The following is a 20885-nucleotide window of genomic DNA, read 5'->3' as shown; positions in this document are numbered from 1 at the left end:
CAACGGTGACGTCATATTTCAAAATGGCGGATAACACATCGACGGAATGTTCGAGAACACAATGGCGGATCTAAGATGGTGGATCCAAGATGGCCGTCGGGGTCAAGGTCAAAGGTCAAGGTATCCTTATTCCTAGAAATGGCTTAACTGAGGCTTGAGTTAAGGATGCTTAAGCCTATTTTAGGAATTGGTGTTCTTTCTAAGGCAAAAGACATTTGTGGTTTTTTTAAATCCTAATTTTTCCTCGAAACGGGAATTTTTCCCTCGAAAACGGGAAATTTTGAGTCATTTTGAGTCATTTTTGAGGAATTTTGAGGAATTTTTGCCGCCGTGACGTCACAATCCAAGATGGCGGACCGACAATCACAATCCACATCCTGCATCCTGTTTCCGGAGCCCCATTCACATACTACTGTAATGTACTCCGTGATTACCGGTGCAACCATGTGCTCGCCTTTAATGTACGGTAACCTAAGTGTTTGATGAAATTTCAAGGTTCAACCTGCGCGCTCGCTAGTGACATACCTGCAGTAAGCTATACCAAAAGGAAAACATCGCGGGACAACCCTGAACGAGTCTTCAAGGAGCTTGCCGAAGAAGCGGCTACTCGCTACCCACACCAGCCGTGCAGACCACAGAGTAGCGAGTAACATCGGTGGCGACTCGCCCGCCCCGAAACAACCTCGGGAACACGCTTGTGGAGCCGGCGATCACAAGGCAAGCGCCGGCGTTTATTAACAGCTGCTGACTACGAGCTGCGATAAACCCCGGCGGGCTTTTCTTTGTGACTTTGACGAGTATGCAGACGTTTGCAAGTTTCGAACAAATATAGAATTTATAGTATATTTTGTGTCCTTCAAATAATATTTTAAAAGAATACCAGTAAATAAGATAAACCTATGAATGTTATAGTGTGCTGATAAAAGGTTAATTATTTAATTGTTGAAATAATAAGCTGAGTAATAGTTTTGTGCAATTGTTAACTTGTATTTGACAAGTAAGCTGCTTCAATTAAATTTGTAAATAATAATTGTTGTTAGTTAAATAGCTCGACTTAGCTCCTTAGTACGTTTTTTTTCTCGCAGTTTGACTTAGCTTCTTAAAAGTGATTAGAAAATAGTTTAAAGTAACTACTAACAGAGTATATGTTGACAAGGATAATATTTTAGTGCAAATTAAACCAGTTAATAAAATATTTGCATTGCACAACCAGAAAATAAATCCCAAGTGTATAATGTTTAATTGTATTATTATTTTATAACCTATATGCCCATAGTTTATATCTTTGTTGTAGTATTGGCTTGGAGAGATCTCAGTGGACTAGCCAATGGAAGCATTCAAAATGTATGTGAAGCAAGAATCATATATTATACTTTGTGTGTGGGTTATATAATTACATCATGTGCTCATTCATGAATAAAAATTGTACTTTTGTATACAGACGCACCTTCTCTATTGTTTTGAGGTTTAGAAAACCCCACCCAGATACCGGGCATAGTAACAATATTTACTGCTTACAGGTACCATAGTATCAGAAACTGTTGTTTCGTAGTCTTTAAGCTATACTGTTTTGGTATAATTTAAGTGAACTTGATTTATGTCATTGTAGTATTGTAAATGTGTATACATTTTTAGATGTGATCATCTAAATAAAATAAACTGTACGTGTTCTTCTGCAGAGTTTGCAAAGAAGAAATTAAAATTACACTTAAAATCTCAATCAGTATACCTATCTTGTTATACAAAAATACCACGACGTTTTAATGAGTGTTGTTTAATATGAGTAGGTACCTAGGTGTATTAAAATAATTTCTTATTTGCAGAGAATAAAATAAATATTGACTGAGTGAATTTTGACATTGGTTTTTGTAAATAAATGCCGTAAAACATCAAAACAGCTACCATACTTCTTTACAAACACAAATTTTCAATGCCTTAAAGTAAATATGAAACGGACTACAAAATTAAAATGGTTAAAATCTATAAAATATACTTTTCCTGAGCATGCGTATATTTGACAGTCGTTCAAGTTAAAAATATCATAGCATTAATTTTACTTTTAATTAACAATGCAGTCACTCCCTCAAGTCATCACTGGCTATGCCATTAGCTTGAGCGATCCCACGGTACAGCGCTACACACGTTTCACCCCTGCTACCAATCACAACTGTAAACATTACACACTGTTACAAAGCGTGCTGGAACCAAACCTGCTGGTCAGTCAGCCAGCCCAGTGGCTCCCGGGTGGCTTGCTGCATTGAATATATATATACATATTATATATATATATTTTTTTCAATGCTTGCGGCGACTCACGGCCCGCTGACGTAGTGCGTGCCTCGTGGGATTAGCCGGGGCCTCGGCACCCCCCCCCCCCCCCCCCACACGCCCACGACGGGCTATTGTTGCTGACCCTTAGTGGCCTGGGAATTCTGCGGGATTACAGAGGCTGCCGCGTGGATTGACGTGACTCCGACGCGTTTCTGGATGCTTCGGGTGTCGCGTCGGCCCGGGATGACACGAAATGTCACAACCACTCCAGTCCATTCCAGAAAGACGGCCAACTGGTATAAAAGCGGCGATTTGAGTGAAGTGTGAGTTCGGTGAGTGGCGCAGGCGCGGAACGACGGGACCGTGCTTGCGTGACCGAGTGGCGCGAGACTATGTGTGGACAGGTGCGGGGTAAGGGGCGAACCACTGTTGAGCCTAGCTCCAGTGAGGAGTGCGAACTGTGGACTTGACAGATACTTAGTGATTTGTGAACAGACATTAAGTGTGGTGATTAGTAATGTAAATATTAGCAGCAAATAAAAACTGTATAAAATTAATTGGGTTATCATTACGAACCTGTTTTCCTCCAAACACAACATAACGTTTATTTAAAATGTGTTGTTTATTGTGTTGCTTCTTTGACTAAGTGTTACTATATCATAATAATTAAGTTAAATTAATTTTATGTTATTAAGATTCAAGAAGGAAAGTGTTCTCGGGCCGATATCGGGGTGAAGTTGGATGAACACCGGTTCCGAGTCAGTTCACAGCCATCAGTGTTGGAGATGCAACTGTCTGAAACGTTTATCATGAAGAGTACAGAAACCAGAGACGCTGAGTTGTTGAAGCTGCATGCCTATGATAAGAAACAAACCACGATTATTCGCAATTGGATTGAAACACCTCAGCTGCATCCGAATACTATAGCCTAATGGATCCCTTAAGGGAGTGCATCGTAGTGGACGCGGCCATCTTTGCGTTGCTTCCAAATTCACACAATGGATGCCGATGCATCCATGCGTTCACTAAACTTGAGATTTCTAGACATGCAACACTCGCAACCACATGTACCTACATGTGCATCGTCCCTGCATGTAGCTTGCATCCGTTAGTTCGGAATCGTGTTTTATTTTGCTTATATATAATATTACTTCTGATTTTTTGAATAACATTTGTTTAAAACATTATAAGCGTAAGTGATAACTCAAATAGAGGCAAAAAAGTTAATAAAATTATTAAAAGGCGAACTTAAACTTGGGGTATTTAATGCTCATTACAAGTATTTTTTATATTTTTTAATTAAGGGGCCCGCCTACCTAGGCACACATACGGTGTGCAGAGCTTCAGGAAAAACAACGCGATTTCAAAACTACTCAAGGTATCCGAGTGGGGCCTATTTACGAAAAGCATTTAAGAGTTCGCTGAGGACCGAAAAGTACTTTTAATTTCGGATTAAGTTTTTAAACTGTATTTTTAGAAGCGTTAAAATGCCTAAAACGCGTGTTTTCAGAGTAATTTTTAGGCAAAAAACAATCAGTACAGATTCTTGAGAGCACTTAAGGGGCTTGCATAACACCTTTATCTTCATTTCTCCGCCATATAATGTTACGGTCACCGCTCAAATTTCACAGTTATCCCGTGACGACGAGACGAATGCGAGACAGTTCAGAGACTTGCGCTTAGAGGCTATACCGCGCTGGAAGCACCAGCGAGCGTCGCGCTTATCATCCCGCCTCACTAACACACATACACCCCTGACGAGGCGGGCCCCTTAATAGGCTAACATAATTTTTATTTTGTTATATTTATTTTATTGCTAACATTTATAACTTCCATGCTATATTACATTTCTTTAATTACCTAGTCATTATTTACGTTTTGTAGAATATTGGTAGATAAAACGACTCAAAATTAATATGTGAACATTAGGACAAACAACTGTCAATAAGTGATGAAACAGTTATGGCCGGTTTCACCAATGTCCCCTAACTTTTAAGGGCTGCTTAAGGCATGTGTAAGGGCTGCCTAGCACATTGAATCGTTTCACCAACAGTTAAGGAACTCTTAAGTAATCTTAAGCATCCCTTAGTTTAAGTGGTGGAAATCGGGCCCCTAACTATTTAAGCGGCACTTACTGACACAAAACAAGAAAAATAAAATGGATGCCGTGGAGGAATACGAACTAGCCGAAGATGTACATTTTATTTTTGATATAAATGTTATTGCTGAAGTTGTGGAACATTTTTAAGGTGAACTTAATGTGAAATCCTTTATTATAAATACATTCGAGAATGTTCGCATACTCCACTTTTATTTAAGAACTCATTTAATAAGGAAGTAATTAAAGGTTTTTCTTTTGAAAAGTCTTAAAAGAACATTTATTACAAGGAATTTTGTATGTCCTAAAGGAAATAAACTGATATTTTTTTTTATTTTCATCTGCTATTAAAACTTAGTTTAAACTTAGACAAAATTACAATAGCGAATAAATTCTCCCATGCTGCGTCCTTTTCTTTGCTCGAAACAGCATCCGTCCTCTTATTTTCTATTATATTTTTATGCATCTCAACTAGGCTCAACACCTTCATTTTCTCATCAGAAGAAAAGTTTTGCGTTTTCATTCTCTTTGTTTCAAACTTTTTCACACTACTTTGCAACGACCATATAGCTACTACTTTCCGTGAAAATACACTAACATCGTAACATCCAATTACTGCGAAATTAATAAACATTCAGATATTTGTTTACTGTTTAGTAAAAATATTTGATTGGCTTATGTATGTCACGTGACAACAAGTTCGAAGTACCAACCTGAAAACTATTAGTACTTATATCTGTACGAACCCTCGCTCTATGGCAAGCAAGTCCCTAACTAAGCAACCCCTACATAAGTGAATGTTACGATGGTGAAAACCAATTTCGTGAGAATTGACTTTAAGGAACGCCTAAACTTAAGCAGTCCTTTGCTGAGGGTGTGTTTAGGAGGCGTTGGTGAAAACGGCCCTTAAAGTATTCGGATACTATACATCCCTTAGAAATTCGTCCTTTACATTGTGACTGCATTTGCTAAGGGATGTAGAGATGTGTGTGCTGAAGTCGCATACCTATGTAGCCTATTCGTATCCAGCCCTCGATAATCTGTATAGTCATAGTCGGGCAGGCAAACCAAGGCCATATAGCTTCCACAAGCCTTGATAGTGATGAAAGGAGTCCGATTTGACCATTGTATAAATTTTTATGAGTAATGTTCCTAATAATTGAATTTTAAAATAAAACTGACTGTCTCAATAAAATCCCGGAGAATAGTGGACCTTTAGAACTCCAACGTTTACACACAGAAATCGAAGAAAGGTTTGGCTTGAGATAAGAAAACTGAAGATTTTATTTTTGGTTTTTATTTAATTGTTTCAATACTTTGTTCTTAAATCAATTATTTGAAGAATTAGTTCAAACAAGTCCTATACATAAAAATTGTTATTAAACTCATGAAACACTCATGTATGAAACATGTATGCTTACAAAAACACGTGTGCAAACCGTAATTAAATTTAGACAACTTGAAAAAACTATCCTAGCCAATTTTGCATGTGTGTGTGAGGCATGTCCGACTGTAATATAATGGGAAGGATATGCATTATTGTAGCCTACTAAGGATTAAAATAATCCGAAAAAAATATCGCAGTTATCTTATGTGGCTAGGTTGGTACAAATGTGTTATTCTGTCTTAGCTTGTTTCTTCTTCTTAATGCTGGAAGGGAGGGTCCGGACCCCGCGGATCGCCCCTCTGGCTACGTCACTGGGCAACTGTGATACGAAGGCAGGTGGTAACAGAGGCGTGCTGCGGGTTGCCTGGCGGGAGTGTTCCGGCTGCTATCATCGGGCAGGAAGTGACGTGGCCGCAGCTATCACCCAGGAACAACGACCGCACTTCCACGGCGTGAAGTACGAAGCAGACCCAGGCTGCCTGGCTAGTGCTAAGGGCGACACTGGCTCGCACATCACACGCCTTATAGCCTCTACGCGCCAGGCACCGAACTGGCGCCACAGTGGGAGATTTGCCCGAAAACGTGGTCAAAATGCAAATCGCGAACTTAAAATCCCGACCAAACTGGCGATGTGGTAGTAATGTTAGATCATCTCTGCATGGGAATCCGGATATGGCAATGAGAAATTCCCATATCCTGAGGTTTCACGGCAGTTGACAAGTGAGGGTCGAGTTCCTTGGGCGGACCTAACTATGTTGAAGATAATTCCATGCTGTACTAAAGTGAATGTCGCGGCCGTAAAAATTGATATTTTTGAGTTCTGAAAAATGGATGCAATTCCTGGAGATATGGCGTCTATATCGCTGCCTTATGTTGTTATATATAAAGCTGTAATGTTTTTTTGTTTTATTTTCTAAAGCTACTTTGTGAACATAATGAAAATTTAGTTTTATCATATTACATCGAGGCTTTTAGTTGGGTATGCCACATTATGCACCTTTCTTTCGAAATAGAGCGTTTAGTTTATTGTTTTAGTAATACGAATTTACAATAACTAGCTGCTAATATGTGCTACCCTTTGTGTACGATATTTTTTCCTTCATTGTTGCACTGGTGGCGACTCCCTGAGGCTATGGTGGGTCTAAGCCGACCCATCATTGTCGACAATGTGCATAGCCCATCCAATACCAGATGCCTTTTTTCTTATTCCTTCATGAGCTTCACTAATTGTCAGTTCATTCTCGACATCGTAATCGATGTCTGTTGAAGTCTGGAGAAGTTTACTAGTGGTGGTCTAGCCTTTCAGAAATCTTTGATGAAAACCACATGTAGTGTTGGTATAGTGCAATTTTTTATTGATACGGAATGTTTTACTACTGGTAAGAAACAAATCTAAAGTCCTTCAAAGTTGTTCACTAAGAAGGACAATTGTTTTAGATTTTCCAGCTGTAAAATAACCATATAATGATGGGTGGGTACACACAAACCCATGAGGAATTTATTAAGTTTATGTCTTGTGTTGTTTTACAATTCAATGATTTGTTATCTAATTAGATGAAGAAACTTCCTAAATTAGTTCACGAGACTGTATGGAATGATGGGATGGAAGAAATGCCAACAATTGAAAATTTTGAGCAAAGTTTAACAGCCTAGGTCTTCAGTGCCAGTAACTGTGATTTGGGGTCGAATCGAAGCATGAATGGAATACAACAGTGAAATGGGAAGCACTCCGAGGAAACTAACTCTTCTAGGGCAAAGTCAGTTACATTTCCCCCCTTAAGAAATTCCGGATCGACCATAACCAAGAATGAATCCCGCGAATAAGACATTATTCCTAAGGGTCTACTGTTGCGAACGCAAATGAGCACTGAACAAAGAACTTGTAAACGAATTCACCAAAAACAACACAATGTAATGAACAATTTTTGACATCTTAATTATGGTAGAATTTTGTTGACTATTTCTTTAGTATTTTCTTTTTTCACTATAACAGAATGGCATAAATTATCAGTGCATTTTATTACACTATTGTAATTAAATTCAACAAAATGGTATTAATAATTTGTGAATATTATGTTATTAATATTCCAAATTGTTTTTAATCTATGTTACTCTATTCATACAGAAAATAATCCAAGAAAGGACTCCATTACTGCAAACGAATTTCCCTCTTTCCCCGATCTGAACTTTTTTACCCGCCCAATGATTTTAATAAGTGCCATTGCATGGCACTCATGCAAAATTTTCATTTTAGGATAAGGACAAGAAGAACTGGCATATACTAGGAGGGAGCTATTCTTGATGCTGAAGGGCTTCTTAACTTCAGATATAAGAACTAGTCTGGAACACCTACAGAAAGTGTTGTCCGAGAAACGGGGTTGCATTATAACAATAACTGCGAGTGCAAGGCCTGCTTTGTCCACTTTTTTTTCTAAGCTAAACACTAAATGGAAAGAATCTTCAAGAAACATTGACTATTTTCTGAATAAAAATCAAGCATGGCTCAGCAAGAAAATTTGTATTCCGGTAAGTAATCCCAGTTCTGGAGAGTCGGCAAAGATACGTGGATGCCCTTCCGTGGAATATTGTTCAAGTAGTGAACGAACGAAACGAAGGAGAACAGAGCAACTACGTACAAATGTAGACATGTCGATGTTGTCTTATGCCACTCAGATGAGCCTTCGTTCGTCTGGTAATATAGATGCTGCCAACATAGTAAAAGACATAACCACAACTACCCCAACAAGAGCTTCGAAATATCGGAAGCGTTATATAGTATGCAAGTCGAGAAGACAATATCTGCAGATGAGGCTTTGTCTACAATGGTTGAAGCTAAATTGAGTAGGCATCAATACAGTGTAATTAGATCAACAGCGCGAAAACACAACTGCAAATTGTATCCCAGTTATGAAGCAGTAAGGGAAGGGAAATCGAGGTGTTGTGCACCGCGTACGAGTATCACAGTTACTGAGAAAAGTGCAGAAGTGAAGTTTCAAAGTCTGTTAGATCACACCTGTCAACGTATTTTACTAATCCAAGAAGAAATGATACAAAGTTTACATCCCGACGATGTGCGTGCATTAAGTTTAATTTGTAAATGGGAATGTGATGGGAGCTCGGGACACAGTGAGTACAAGCAAAGATTCAACAACGATTCTGATACGGATGCAAATGTGTTCTTAACGTCTTTTGTACCATTGCAACTTGTTTCTTCTGAACTGAAATCTCGGGACGAAATTGTTATATGGAAGAATCCGAGGCCTTCATCTCCCAGGTTTTGTAGGCCAATCATACTGCAGTTTCTCCATGAAAACACTGAATGCTTTGTAAGAGAAAAAAAAACTATATCAAGCAACAAATTGAATCACTTGTTCCACTGACTGTAACAATAAATGGGAATGAGATCTGTTACATACAAAATGTTATTTACCATGATGAGCAATTTTCAATAAATTTACAAACATTTAATATGCATATTATAGACTACAAATTATATGTATTTTTTTGTTATTTTAGCCTCTATAAGATGAACGGCCATTAAATAATAGATTTAACATTAAATTCGTAATCAGCGACCTCGAAAACCCCTATAATGAAGTTTGTATGACATAACATTGGTTTTTGTATTTTTGACCACGTTTTCGAGCAAATCTCCCACTGTGTGGCGTGCAGTCTTCCGTCGGTAACACGAAGCAGTGACCATATAGTTTTAAGCTGATACATTAAAGATAACGACTTTCTGCACTTCTCTATACCACTTAGGGTAACCTTTTCCACGGTCCAAAAAGTACACGTTTTAGACTAAACCATTGGACGAAACTTGTACAGGCAAGTACAATGACTCTTAAATCTTTTCGTAATCATGCACATTTAATAAAATTTATGTAGTATGTAAATGGCGCGTTAACACCCGGTGTTTGGTGACCCGGCCTAGCTGTAACCAGGCGGTGGACACACCAAGGCGAGCACGAACGCGAGCGCGGGCGCGAACAACGCAACATTGATTGAATGCAGCAACACACACCGCCGAGCGAGCAGTTCGCGCGGCCACGTGGTCTGCGCGGTCAGGACGCGCGAGCTGCGAGCTGACCGCACATGCTGGGTTGTTCGCGCGGCCAGTGTTCAGTTTTGAGCAGTTTGGACGAAAACATGGATTATGAAATCACCGAACGACTAATAGAACTTGTAAAAGTGAATGAAGTGCTGTACAATATGTCTATAGAATACAAAAACAACAGAGTAACAAACAAGAAATGGGATGAAATAGGAATCATACTAGGAATGCCAGCTAATTATTTAATTATTATAGGTAGTTATAGAAATAACATAAAAATTGGTACACATAACTACTATATTTTTGCAATTGGACATACTAAGTGATATAGGAACTATGTTAGTTATCATTATTAGCATTAAAAAAGGAAACAAATCTGTCGCGAATCTCAAATGCATAATTTGCAGGCCTTCTAGGAAAATATGTTATGATTTTGAAAGGCCTCAAACTCGCCAATTACAGGCTCTAAAATATGTTCTAGACGTCTTTCACCTTGTTCCCGCGACTGCCTCTGTTCGCTTTGGTGTGTACTGGGTTCGATCGCCAGTCGTCCGCGCCCGTGTGCTCGCCTTGGTGTGTCTACTGCCTAACTTGCTCGGCCAGCGTACAGCACTGTATAGAAAACATAATGTACACTCAGTTCATCGCAGGAACTCAGAAAACATAGCCGAGATCCGCTGATGTAAGCCTCCTGTAGACAGAGCACTAAGAGCAATAAAACAAGACATAGCACTCTTTACTGTCGAGATAGACATGAGCACTCTTTACAGTCTAACTAGAGACATGAGCGATCTTTGCAGTTGAGCTAGACATGAGCAATATTTACAGTCTAGTTAGAGACATGAGCACTATTTTAAATCGTGATAGTCATGAAGACCTCAACAGTTGAGCTATAATTAGGGACACCTACATTTCGCGATTTCATTTCATGTCAAGGTATTTCACAAAACACTGTAGCTTTTTCTAAGAGTCATGGCAAATTGTGAGGGTGTAGCAGTACGGTGACCACATTCTCATTGGCCCCGTCAAGAGCGGGACGACACCTCTCACCGACCTCAGCAAATAACCACAGGAGAAAAGCTACAGTATTTTATGAAATACCTTGACACGAAATGTATCCGCGAAATACAGGTGTCCCTAGCTATAATTAAGCACTATACTATTCATTCATATTTAAGAACGATTGGTTGAACATAAGTTTTGAACATTAGTTTTTCAAGCAACAATGTGTTGGCAACGCAGATACAGGGTATGATGACACAAGTTTACGCTCGTGCCGGGGCCGAGCGGCAGCAGTGCGCATGCGTGACAACCCCCGTGACGCCAGCGGCGCGCGGCATGCCGGGAGCAGTATTGATTCGAGCGGACAAGATGGCAGCCGCGCGACGTTGAACCGGGTGTGAGCTCGCCAGCATATGGGCGGAACTTGGGCGTCGTGGTGAGGACACGCCGTCAGTTATGAACTCGGCGGTGCTGCGGCCGTGGCGCGGCGGGCTGCTGTTGCTGCTCGTGCTGACGGGGTTCCGCGCCGCTGCAGACACGGACTTCTACCAGGGTGAGTTCACTGATAACGAGCACGTACCCTGATAGCATCACGTCATGCCGTCGAAGAGTTGCAGTACCCAGACGTCGCTACTTGGCGATACACGAACATGCGCGGCTGCGGCTACGTCGTAGCGCGACCAGTGACATTTCTTATCGCCGGAAAGCTGTCACGGGAACTGGCATCGTCCTGGCCACGCGTCGACAATAACAAACAACTGCTCGCTGTCGTACTCGACTCAAGTACATATGCTAGCTGCAAAGCCGTGTAGGTGCTAAGACTCATTTCATCGTGATCCCAACAGGATAATCTACGAGATTTTGGTTATGACTCTCCGAAAACATTTATTTTAGCGCACGTTTTAATCCAAACACCAGATCCTAAACACAAATCGTAATCAAAAAACCTACCTATGCAAAATTATCTAGCTGTACCTAGGTGTTAAGCGTTTATGTGTTTAAGATGGTCGTGATGATAGTTAAATGAAGACTGATGAGAATCAAATCCTGTAAGTTAGATTTAGCTTGATGATTAGGATCCATTACCTGAACGTTGTGTTGTGATACACTACAGACGAGTTATTTATTTTACTCCTGTCGCTATTCGTATTGAATTTGGCCCAAACCTTACGTAACGCTGCTCATATTTTATAAGTGCTGAGTTCGGAAGGCACAATCTTATTACCCCTAGAACAGTATGTTAACAAAGTAGGTACCTAGGTCTCTAAGATCTTTATTTGAAGCGAAATTCATGTGACCTGTGACAAAAGGTTTGAACCAGAATATTTTGAATTGAAATTGTGAATGGACTAACCGCTTGTATTTCTTCTGAAGTGTAGGTAAAAAACTTAATGTTTCATTACTAATAAATGAAGTCAGGCTAGGCAAACATTATAAGAATACTTGTGAACAATATCAACAATGCCTTTAAGTCATTTCTTCGCTTGCAATATTGAGCGACGTTTTTTCTTCAGTAAGGTTGGAATACTATATTACGTATAGTTGGCGTTTGGGAGTTTTCAATTTAGTATTATGTCTATATGTACTGGTTGATAATTAAAGTGCTCTGATTCATAAAATATATTTTAATTTTGAATGTAAGTTACTGTTAATTGCCACCGCAGTTGCAGTATTAGAACATGATAATTATAGTATTCATAGTTTTAAATAAAATAAATTAAATGTTAAGGTTAGCCTATATAAAAACATCTAGTTACTGTACACATATATTATGGCCCTATTACGACATTATTTAATATAAAATAAGTTACATTGGCTTTGAATATTCTACTTGAAGGTAGTAATTTGAAATTTTTTTAAAATACAATGTCACCATCCATTGCCGTTGACAACTCACTATATTTTTTTTACCAATAACACAATACTAAAAATATTATGGTTCTAATTTGAGCGTAGGCCCTATTTGATTTGTGAAACCCAGGGATACCTATATTTATAAGTATTAATTTTGGTTTTACATTTGGCTCGATCTGACTGAAAATAAGGAAAATATTTCATTCAACATAGAAAATGTGTAAAATAATATTACACAGCCTCCCCAAGTTGACATACCAGATAAGCCTTACATATTTTGTACAATAGCCCAGTATGTTTTTGTTACTCATTAATATAAACTCTTACCCACGTAGTTACAAATGTCGAAAATATTGCAGCCTGCTAAAGTTTAGGCAAACAATAAGTTCAACATGTATTGTTGGTTTATTCACTGAAGTCAGCATAAATCGTCATCTCAAAAAATAATAGAAACCAATAATTTAAAAGCCCGCGGCCTGCTCTTCGGCGATTGGATCCAGGACATTACGTTTGGAGCGCAGAAGCTATAAGTAGTTTGGTTCAGTCTCAGTCGTCTCTTTGGAATAAAGCAATCTATAAACTTCTTGATCTCTGTGATGGTCGTAGTGGAAGAAAGCAATCTATAAACTACGGTGTTCGCCATGGAAATAATCATTATATAAACCACCTTATTCTGTGATGGTCTCATGGAATAAAGCATTCTGTGATTTTCTTATGTTCTTTGATGGTCGTAATCAAATAAAGCTTTTCATAAACCACCTTGTTCCGTGGTGATCGTCATCGAAGAAAGCATTCTATAAGCCTCCATGTTCTGTGATGATCGTCATCCACAAACCTCCTTATTCTGTGATGGTCGTAACGGAAGACGGCATTATATATAAACCTTCTAAGTTATTCTGTAGTGGTCTCCATGGAATAAAGCATTATATTTACATTCTTGTTCTGTAGTGGTTGCCATGAAGAAAACATCCATAAATCTTCATGTTCTCTAATGGTCGTAATGGAAGATAACAATCTGCAATGCCTGGTTTTTTGGCGGTCGCCATCGAAACTCTGAAGTTTCGTGGACTCATTTGGCATCAGGCTGAACTTGATAGTCCTTTGCATTCTGGAGCCTCTTTCTCTCTGCACTAGTTGCTTGATTTGCGAGAAACCAATAGGCCTGCTTAGCTTTTCATCAGTGGCTAAGAGTCTAGAGAGCTGTATTGCAAGAGTGTTTTATAGTCCCACCTAGAGTGAGAAAAAATTGTGGGTTATTATTTTTCATATAATCACTTGAATGCTTTCGTAGGTATGCTGACAATTTTTTTTTCTGGTGGAAGTGAAAATGATTAATGTTTAAACTATCGATTAATTTTTTAATTACAATTTTGCTAAATATAAAGCATTATAAAACAACAGAAATATGTGTATAATTTCTATTTTATTATATATTACACATTTATTAATATATATTATTTTTTAAATTATATATTATGTAAATATTTTAAAATAATATCATAGCAAATTAGGTCATAGTTTTCTAAATGAAATCATGCAAAAACTAGTATGATTACAGCATTGAATTCTGTTCATTTTGCAGAAAATAATTGGTAAATTTCACGCGAATATACGCCCAGCCAAGGCGTTATTTTTGTACGTTTTGGCGCCGAAAACAACTCCATTTAGATCACTGAAGAATACTCTCAAGAGCGGCTGAAGCGCCTGTGTGTGCAGCCTGCCGTCGACAGCAACCGCGTCTGCGCCACCGGGGGGAGTAGGGGGGGGGGGGGGGGAGGACCGGAGTGGTAGGTGTTCGTGCAGGCTGGCACTGTTGAGGAAGCTTCCTATTGGCCGCAATACCTGCTGGCTAGCCACTGGAAGCGCGGAAAGAATCACTCTGCATTGTCATAGAGACCTGCAAAATTCGCGGTTTCGATGGCCTTCAGGATAGACTACACATACCCCTGTACACTCGGGCAAATAGCGCAAGTTTATTGGCTGCCGACTTGTAAGTAATCTCAGCTGGTTTGTCTGTGATTCGATCCTTCTTTGGTTGAGGGTTTATAACTGGTTGAGATTCGTCCAAATGAACAGTAAGCCTATAGCAAACTTATCTAAGAGGTATATGTGTTTGAATTCTAGCCCATCACCGAATGAATTCGCGAATTTTGCAGGTCTCTATGCATTGAGCAGAATGTTGCGTCGTGGCCTCCCACTCCTCGCTCACAACTTGGCAAGTACTCTGGACACTTCTGGGACTAGTGCGCTTCTGTAGAATAGACTTCGCAATCCTTGCCGTTCGTGGTGTTATCGACTACTGACGTGGCCTGTGATTCGCTAAACTTCTTTTTTCCGATGGTTTGTCACTGGCTTGGAGACTTCAAGTGAAGCATGTCCCAATCGCTAAAACAGCACAAAAGTACACTTGTTTGAATTCTAGACTATCACTTTGCGACAATATAACGGTGAGTGACTCCTTTCAAACTCTGACACGATTCTGGAGTCACGTGCAAGAAGGTACGTAGAATTTAATTTCTTGGGGGCACAATTTGTTTGGTAAATTTACAAGGAAACTCAGTTGCCAACGATATCACTTGTAAAACTGCAAGGCAGAGCTTTGTACCATGTGTAATTTCATGTAATGTTCAGGTTAACAGCAAATGTAGCCTGTAATACGGAAATCTTAGTGCTAAGTTTGACTTGAACTTGGCCAGTTTATTATATCTAACTACCACAATCTGACTGTTGTAATCATGAATACCGCTATCCCGTCGGTAGTGTAAATAAAATATAAATATGTTTATTATTGTATTTTAAGTTATTTTGAGATGTATTCCAATTAAAATGCTCACGCATTTCTTAACTCTGTCGCTTTCAATAATGTTCAGTGATTCCAGAGCAGTTGTAGAGTAGAGGCCACTGCGTGTTTGGAAGCAGCCTGGCCTTGGGCCACTCGCGCGAGGCTAGCAGTGACCGAGAGCGCCCTCGTGGACGAGAGGAAGCGAGCGAGCAAGGGCGCGCCAGTGTGTGCTCGCCGCAGCTGTGACAGCTGTGGCAGGCCTGGCTGCTGTCAGCTGACCGAGAAACACCTGCCTTTCCCCTCCCCCTCCGACCACTTCTCACACGCCTTCTCACTGTCGCGACCAGCTAGTGGCGGCCCCAGACTTTACGGGAACGTGGGCTATTTGTGTTTGCGGGACCCTAACATTCTTGAGAGGGGCCTTACCGAAGTAACCTGGGGGGCCGTCCATAGTAAAATCTGGAAAAAAAAAAGAAAAAAAAACTTTAAAAATAACATTTTTAAACCAACCTGAGACTTAAACTTCAAAGATTATGTTCTAATTGATCTTAACATTTTTCGATATTCTTATTTTTATTAATTACACATGGGTTAGTTTTTATAAAGTCTAACGATAAAATTCCTGTGAAATTATACACGGGAATATAAATTTTGAAAGTTTTTCTAATGAGATATCATAACTCAATTGAAATCGGTAAGTATTGGCCAGCACTCTAAATTATACACTAACAATTTAATTCTTCCTTTTTCCACTAATGAGCAAATTTTTTTTACTTAAAAATAGACCAAAAAAATTAAAAGACCGTCGCGTGGCCCTGGACGATTGCCCGGCTTACCCAGTCCTCGAGCCGCTCAAGCGCGCAGCTGAACCTGTAGTTGTGCTGTAGGAATTCATCCTGCCAGATATTTCTAAGTGGCAACAAAATTGCGTCACAGAGCGATAGGCGGCGCATTGACAACACTGACACCGCGCCGCTTTATAAAAAACCTGACCCGCCCATTCTCATTTCATTTTGTCATGATTTCTGGAATCTCTTCAAGCACGTGATGTGACTGGTTCTTATACAAAATTCCGTCCCCAGTTACATTGAGTCGTGTGCGCTTCTAATGACTGTCGATGGGACACAGTGAAATACAAAGATACAAAATGGATCCACATCAATCCACAACGCTGAGAATTATTATTACTATTAAACTGTCCTATGGAGTAAGTTTGTTACTATCAAAAAGTTGTCGCCAATGTGAATTTATACTTACTATTTCATGTTGACCGCATATGTGCAACACACTTTACAGCACGTAACGTCCAACAGACAAGGAATCAAAAGCTGGAAGAGGAAAATATAAATTTATAATAACTATTAATAATGGCAATCCATTCTAGTATTAACACGACGATTTGTTTTGCCTTTGTTTCAAAACATTTTCTTTTTATTTTCATTCATAACTAATTAGTTAAAAAAAAAGCCAATGTACAAGACGAGCTATGACAAAGATTGTGACTAGAATTATCAATAAACACTGTTTCATACTGACAGGCTGTGTACGTGCACAATGAATTAACATTCCACGCCACGTAAAAATATCGTTACAATTACTCTGGGTACAAGTGTTGCAAATACGTAAATATTACTCACGTTACTTTAAACAGACTGTGCCTGAAGAGGCACAAGGCCGTGGCCTAACGAGGTATGATTACACTGGACACAGGCAACTGTCTACATTGAATTTCGGGTCCGAATATTACACTTAACATAATTGCTGTTACTAAACGTCTAAAACCACATAGTTACAAAAAATGAATAATTATCTAACATTTATTTGTAATACGTGGCGAGCCAGCCAATTGCAAGAAATAAATTCATTCAATTTTTACAGCAAGGCAAACTTATAATCACGTATTAAAAAGAAAACTGACGAGGTAAGAAATTTATGGCGACTATCCCGAACAGCAAGTTATTAAACACAAACATTTCAACTAAACATAAAGATTGTGTGCATGGCTTGTTAATATTACCAAATAATAAATTCCAGTCTAATCTGACTTCGGAAAATAGTGTGTGAGAAAATGAATGTACATTGCGCTACTGTTCACATAACTTGTGTTGACCGCACGTGATTGTCATTTGCAAAGTTGCAGGATGTAGGACCAAAAACAATTTATAATTACAATGAAAGAAAACTAATTCATTTGTTGTTCTGCACCGTCTACATTTGGGTACTGTTGAATATACTGCGTTAAGACGTTCTTACATTGTGTCAATCACAAACATCATGAACCGTTTTGCTCGGAAAATCGTGCTCCAGTACGGTACAAGTCTGTCACAATTGGTAATCGAGTGTCACGAAAAGATGCCCTGAAAAGACATTTCATTCATGTGGAATTGAATGAATTTATGATATTAATTCTTAGTTTTTGTAGTTGATTATAATTTATGTAATAATTAATGTTTGTTAAAATATTGTATTATTTCTTGTAATCTCACATGGAATCTAACCCAGGGCTTTAACTGTATGAACCGAAATCGGTAAAGTATTTTATACACGGACCACTCATAGATATAAGTACAATAAATCGAATCAATCAGTATATTGATATGTGACTATTTAATAATTTTCAAAATTACGTGAGTGTAAATTTTGGATTTTCAATGTGGCAGCGAATATGTCCGACAAGATGGTGGACGCTACAATAATTTACGATCTGGTAATTGACACTAGTGCATTATAGTGGCTACAAAATAAACTATTACGGTTGTAGCGCACTATAGCAATCAATAAGTTAATCTAACATGGCAGCCAATATGGCTGCCGTGGCGTCATATTGGTGGCTATCCTGGTAAATAGTGTGGAAAATTTTTTTTTATTTGCAATTGCATTTCCAGGAATCGAAACAGTACCTCCGAAATGACGTAGGTGCGTTTTTAATTAATTTTTTTATATAATTGTATTTCTGAAAAGGTATTTTTAATTTTTTAATTATAATTTTAATACATTGTCCTCGCCGGGTTCTAACAGATGCTGATGACTGGAAATCCGAATGGGTAAATTCTTTTTTTCATTAAATACATTTTATACATTTTTATAAATTTTTACTACTTTTTTCCTTCAAATTTTTAAGAACGCCTGTGTTCCTCATCCTGAACTCTGCTCCAAAAGCGGCATAAGCATTCTACTCCGGGGTCTTTTGCTAACTTGCATTTTTTTTCGGGGCTTCGCTTTCAGTTTACAGTCGCACGTTTAATATAAATAGTATAATATTGTCCATATTTACAGTGTAAATATTATCTGCACCTGTTTTAGCTAACATAGAAATTGGTATGTATATCATGTTAAATTTTGCTTATTTATAAAATTTTCCTAAAGGGTTCTGAAAAAAAATCTGAAATTGGTTCACCAGTTAGACATCATCGTCTGGTTCGGGTCTGAAAGGTTCGTCTTCATCAACTTGACATCCTTGCAGCTACTGTGATATGGCGTTCGCATTATCCCATGATGCACGAAGATATGAGAGGAGCAAATTTGTAAAGAATCCTTCTCGTACGAAGTTTCGCTGCGAAGAGTGCCATGTTTGGTTTACACGTATTGACAGTTTGTGACGGCATGTAAAAAAATGTAAATGTGAAATCTGTGCGCCTACTGATGAACAACCTACGGACATTTCGACTCCTCGCTTTAGATTGGAGACTCGTATAGTATGCGTACAAGCACAAAAACAGATGTTCAGCAAACGAATGTGACGAGGCCTGTACACGAATCTAAGCCTCAGACTGCTCGGTGCATTACAGGTAAATGATAACGGATTCCACATGGCGAAATATGCATTTCGTGGAATGTTGAAAGACTACTATTATGTAAATACGTTTAGTGAGTCGAAAGACGTACTTTTCTTGACGATAGCAGGCAGAACATTATCAATCAGCTTACTGATAAAGTAGCTACATACGGACCTTTAAAATATAACTTATAGTTGGACTGTATATATGGCAAACCATATCCGTTAGAGGACAAAGAGAAGATGTGTGCATTCAAGACAGTAAATAAATACTCCCATTTACAAGTCCGGCGATGTGAAGTAGTCTGTTAAACACAGTATCGATAAACTCTGTCGGGAAGAAAAAGACTATGTAGGTAAAATATCTGGATGGTCTCTTGTCTTCAGTAAACTGGTTGGAGCTAAGAATTAGTCAGTTCAAGTCAATGCATAACTAAATGTTTATAAGATTGCTAACTTTCGCAAGTGTTCTTGTAGTAGGTAGAAATTATGTAATAAATTGTATTTGTAAAAAAATTGTTTTTTTTTTTTTTTTAACCTGTCTCTTGTATGTTACATTGAGGTAATAACTTATTTAATTAAATTTAATTTTGGTTTGCATTGACCAAGGATAGAACCAAGGACAGGAATCCATAGATTCAATCAGTAAATTAATGAGTAATTTGTTTGATGAATTTTGGATTTTTTTCCGAATTTCTAGCTAAATAATTACGAATTTCCAAGATGGCACCAAAATTTCAAGATAGCGGGTGCCACAGTAATAATATATTATTACTGCATACATTATAGTGGGCAAAACTTAAACAATATGTTGGTAATGCACTGTAGTAGACTAAAAAAATATGGTGACTTCCAGCAGACGTAAACAAGATGTCAGACATGATTCATACTAGCTAACGATATATATACCTTGGCATTAGTGGTGGGAGGTCAGTCTGCCGGCGACTTCCGTGGAGGAAGGATCGGTCGCCATTTATTTTTGCCCTCGCCTGGGTTCGAACCCCCGACTCCATGACGAAAGTGAGTTTTTAAAATAATAATTTATTAAAATTGAATAAATTATTTTTCATACATTTTTTCCATTAAAATCGGATAATAATTGCGGATTTTTAAAATGGCGGTCGTGATGTCATAATACAATATTTATTATTTTTTATAAAGTTTAAGTTTTTCCCCCGATTTTGTAGCATAAAAATTACGGAATTTCGAGATGGCAGGCGTAATGATAATTGGAACATTTATATCACAATTCAGAATGGCGGTTATGGCATCCTAATTGATAAGAGCATGGCCTCGATGGCTGAGAGTGGCTTGCCCATGGGAAATTTAAGCCTTTTGGGGAATTTTCAAGCCGTTTGTATTTTGAAGACTAAAATGGGAAATTTTCCTTCAAAACAAGATTTGTACCCTCGAAATAGAGACATCTTTTATTTTGTAAATTTTTTGACGGAATTTTGTTCCTAAAAACTGGACATTTTGGCGGATTTTGGCGAATATGTGGTAAAATTAGGGTCATTTGGACAAATTTTGGAGATCAAGGTAAAAGGTCCAGGTCAAATTCAAGGTCATCCAAGATGGCCGCCATGACGTCACAATCCAAGATGTTGGCCCCAGGAGTAACTATTATAGACTACTCAAGTTAATGTTGACGGTCATCGATGA

The 20885-nt window shown here is 38.5% G+C and overlaps 2 protein-coding genes across 3 annotated transcripts in view; both read left to right on the top strand.

The window, feature by feature from the left end:
• The window catches only part of LOC134531740 (uncharacterized), a 50408-nt gene extending 39206 nt beyond the window's left edge, over positions 1–11202 (top strand). The window contains exon 4 of the mRNA XM_063367649.1: positions 11138–11202. Coding sequence (XP_063223719.1) covers positions 11138–11202 — 65 coding nt within the window. The remainder of the gene's footprint in view (positions 1–11137) is intronic.
• LOC134539402 (neural proliferation differentiation and control protein 1) overlaps positions 11123–20885 on the top strand; it is a 52390-nt gene continuing 42627 nt past the window's right edge. Inside the window, exon 1 of one of the 2 annotated variants that reach the window (XM_063381409.1) lies at positions 11123–11365. In XM_063381409.1, the coding sequence (XP_063237479.1) occupies positions 11269–11365 (97 nt within the window). In that variant the 5' untranslated portion in view covers positions 11123–11268. The remainder of the gene's footprint in view (positions 11366–20885) is intronic. The other variant, XM_063381418.1, reaches the window with a different exon arrangement.

Source organism: Bacillus rossius, chromosome 1 (genome assembly GCF_032445375.1).
Source record: "Bacillus rossius redtenbacheri isolate Brsri chromosome 1, Brsri_v3, whole genome shotgun sequence".
NCBI lineage: Eukaryota > Metazoa > Arthropoda > Insecta > Phasmatodea > Bacillidae > Bacillus > Bacillus rossius.
This window is presented reverse-complemented; position numbering and strand designations above follow the sequence as displayed.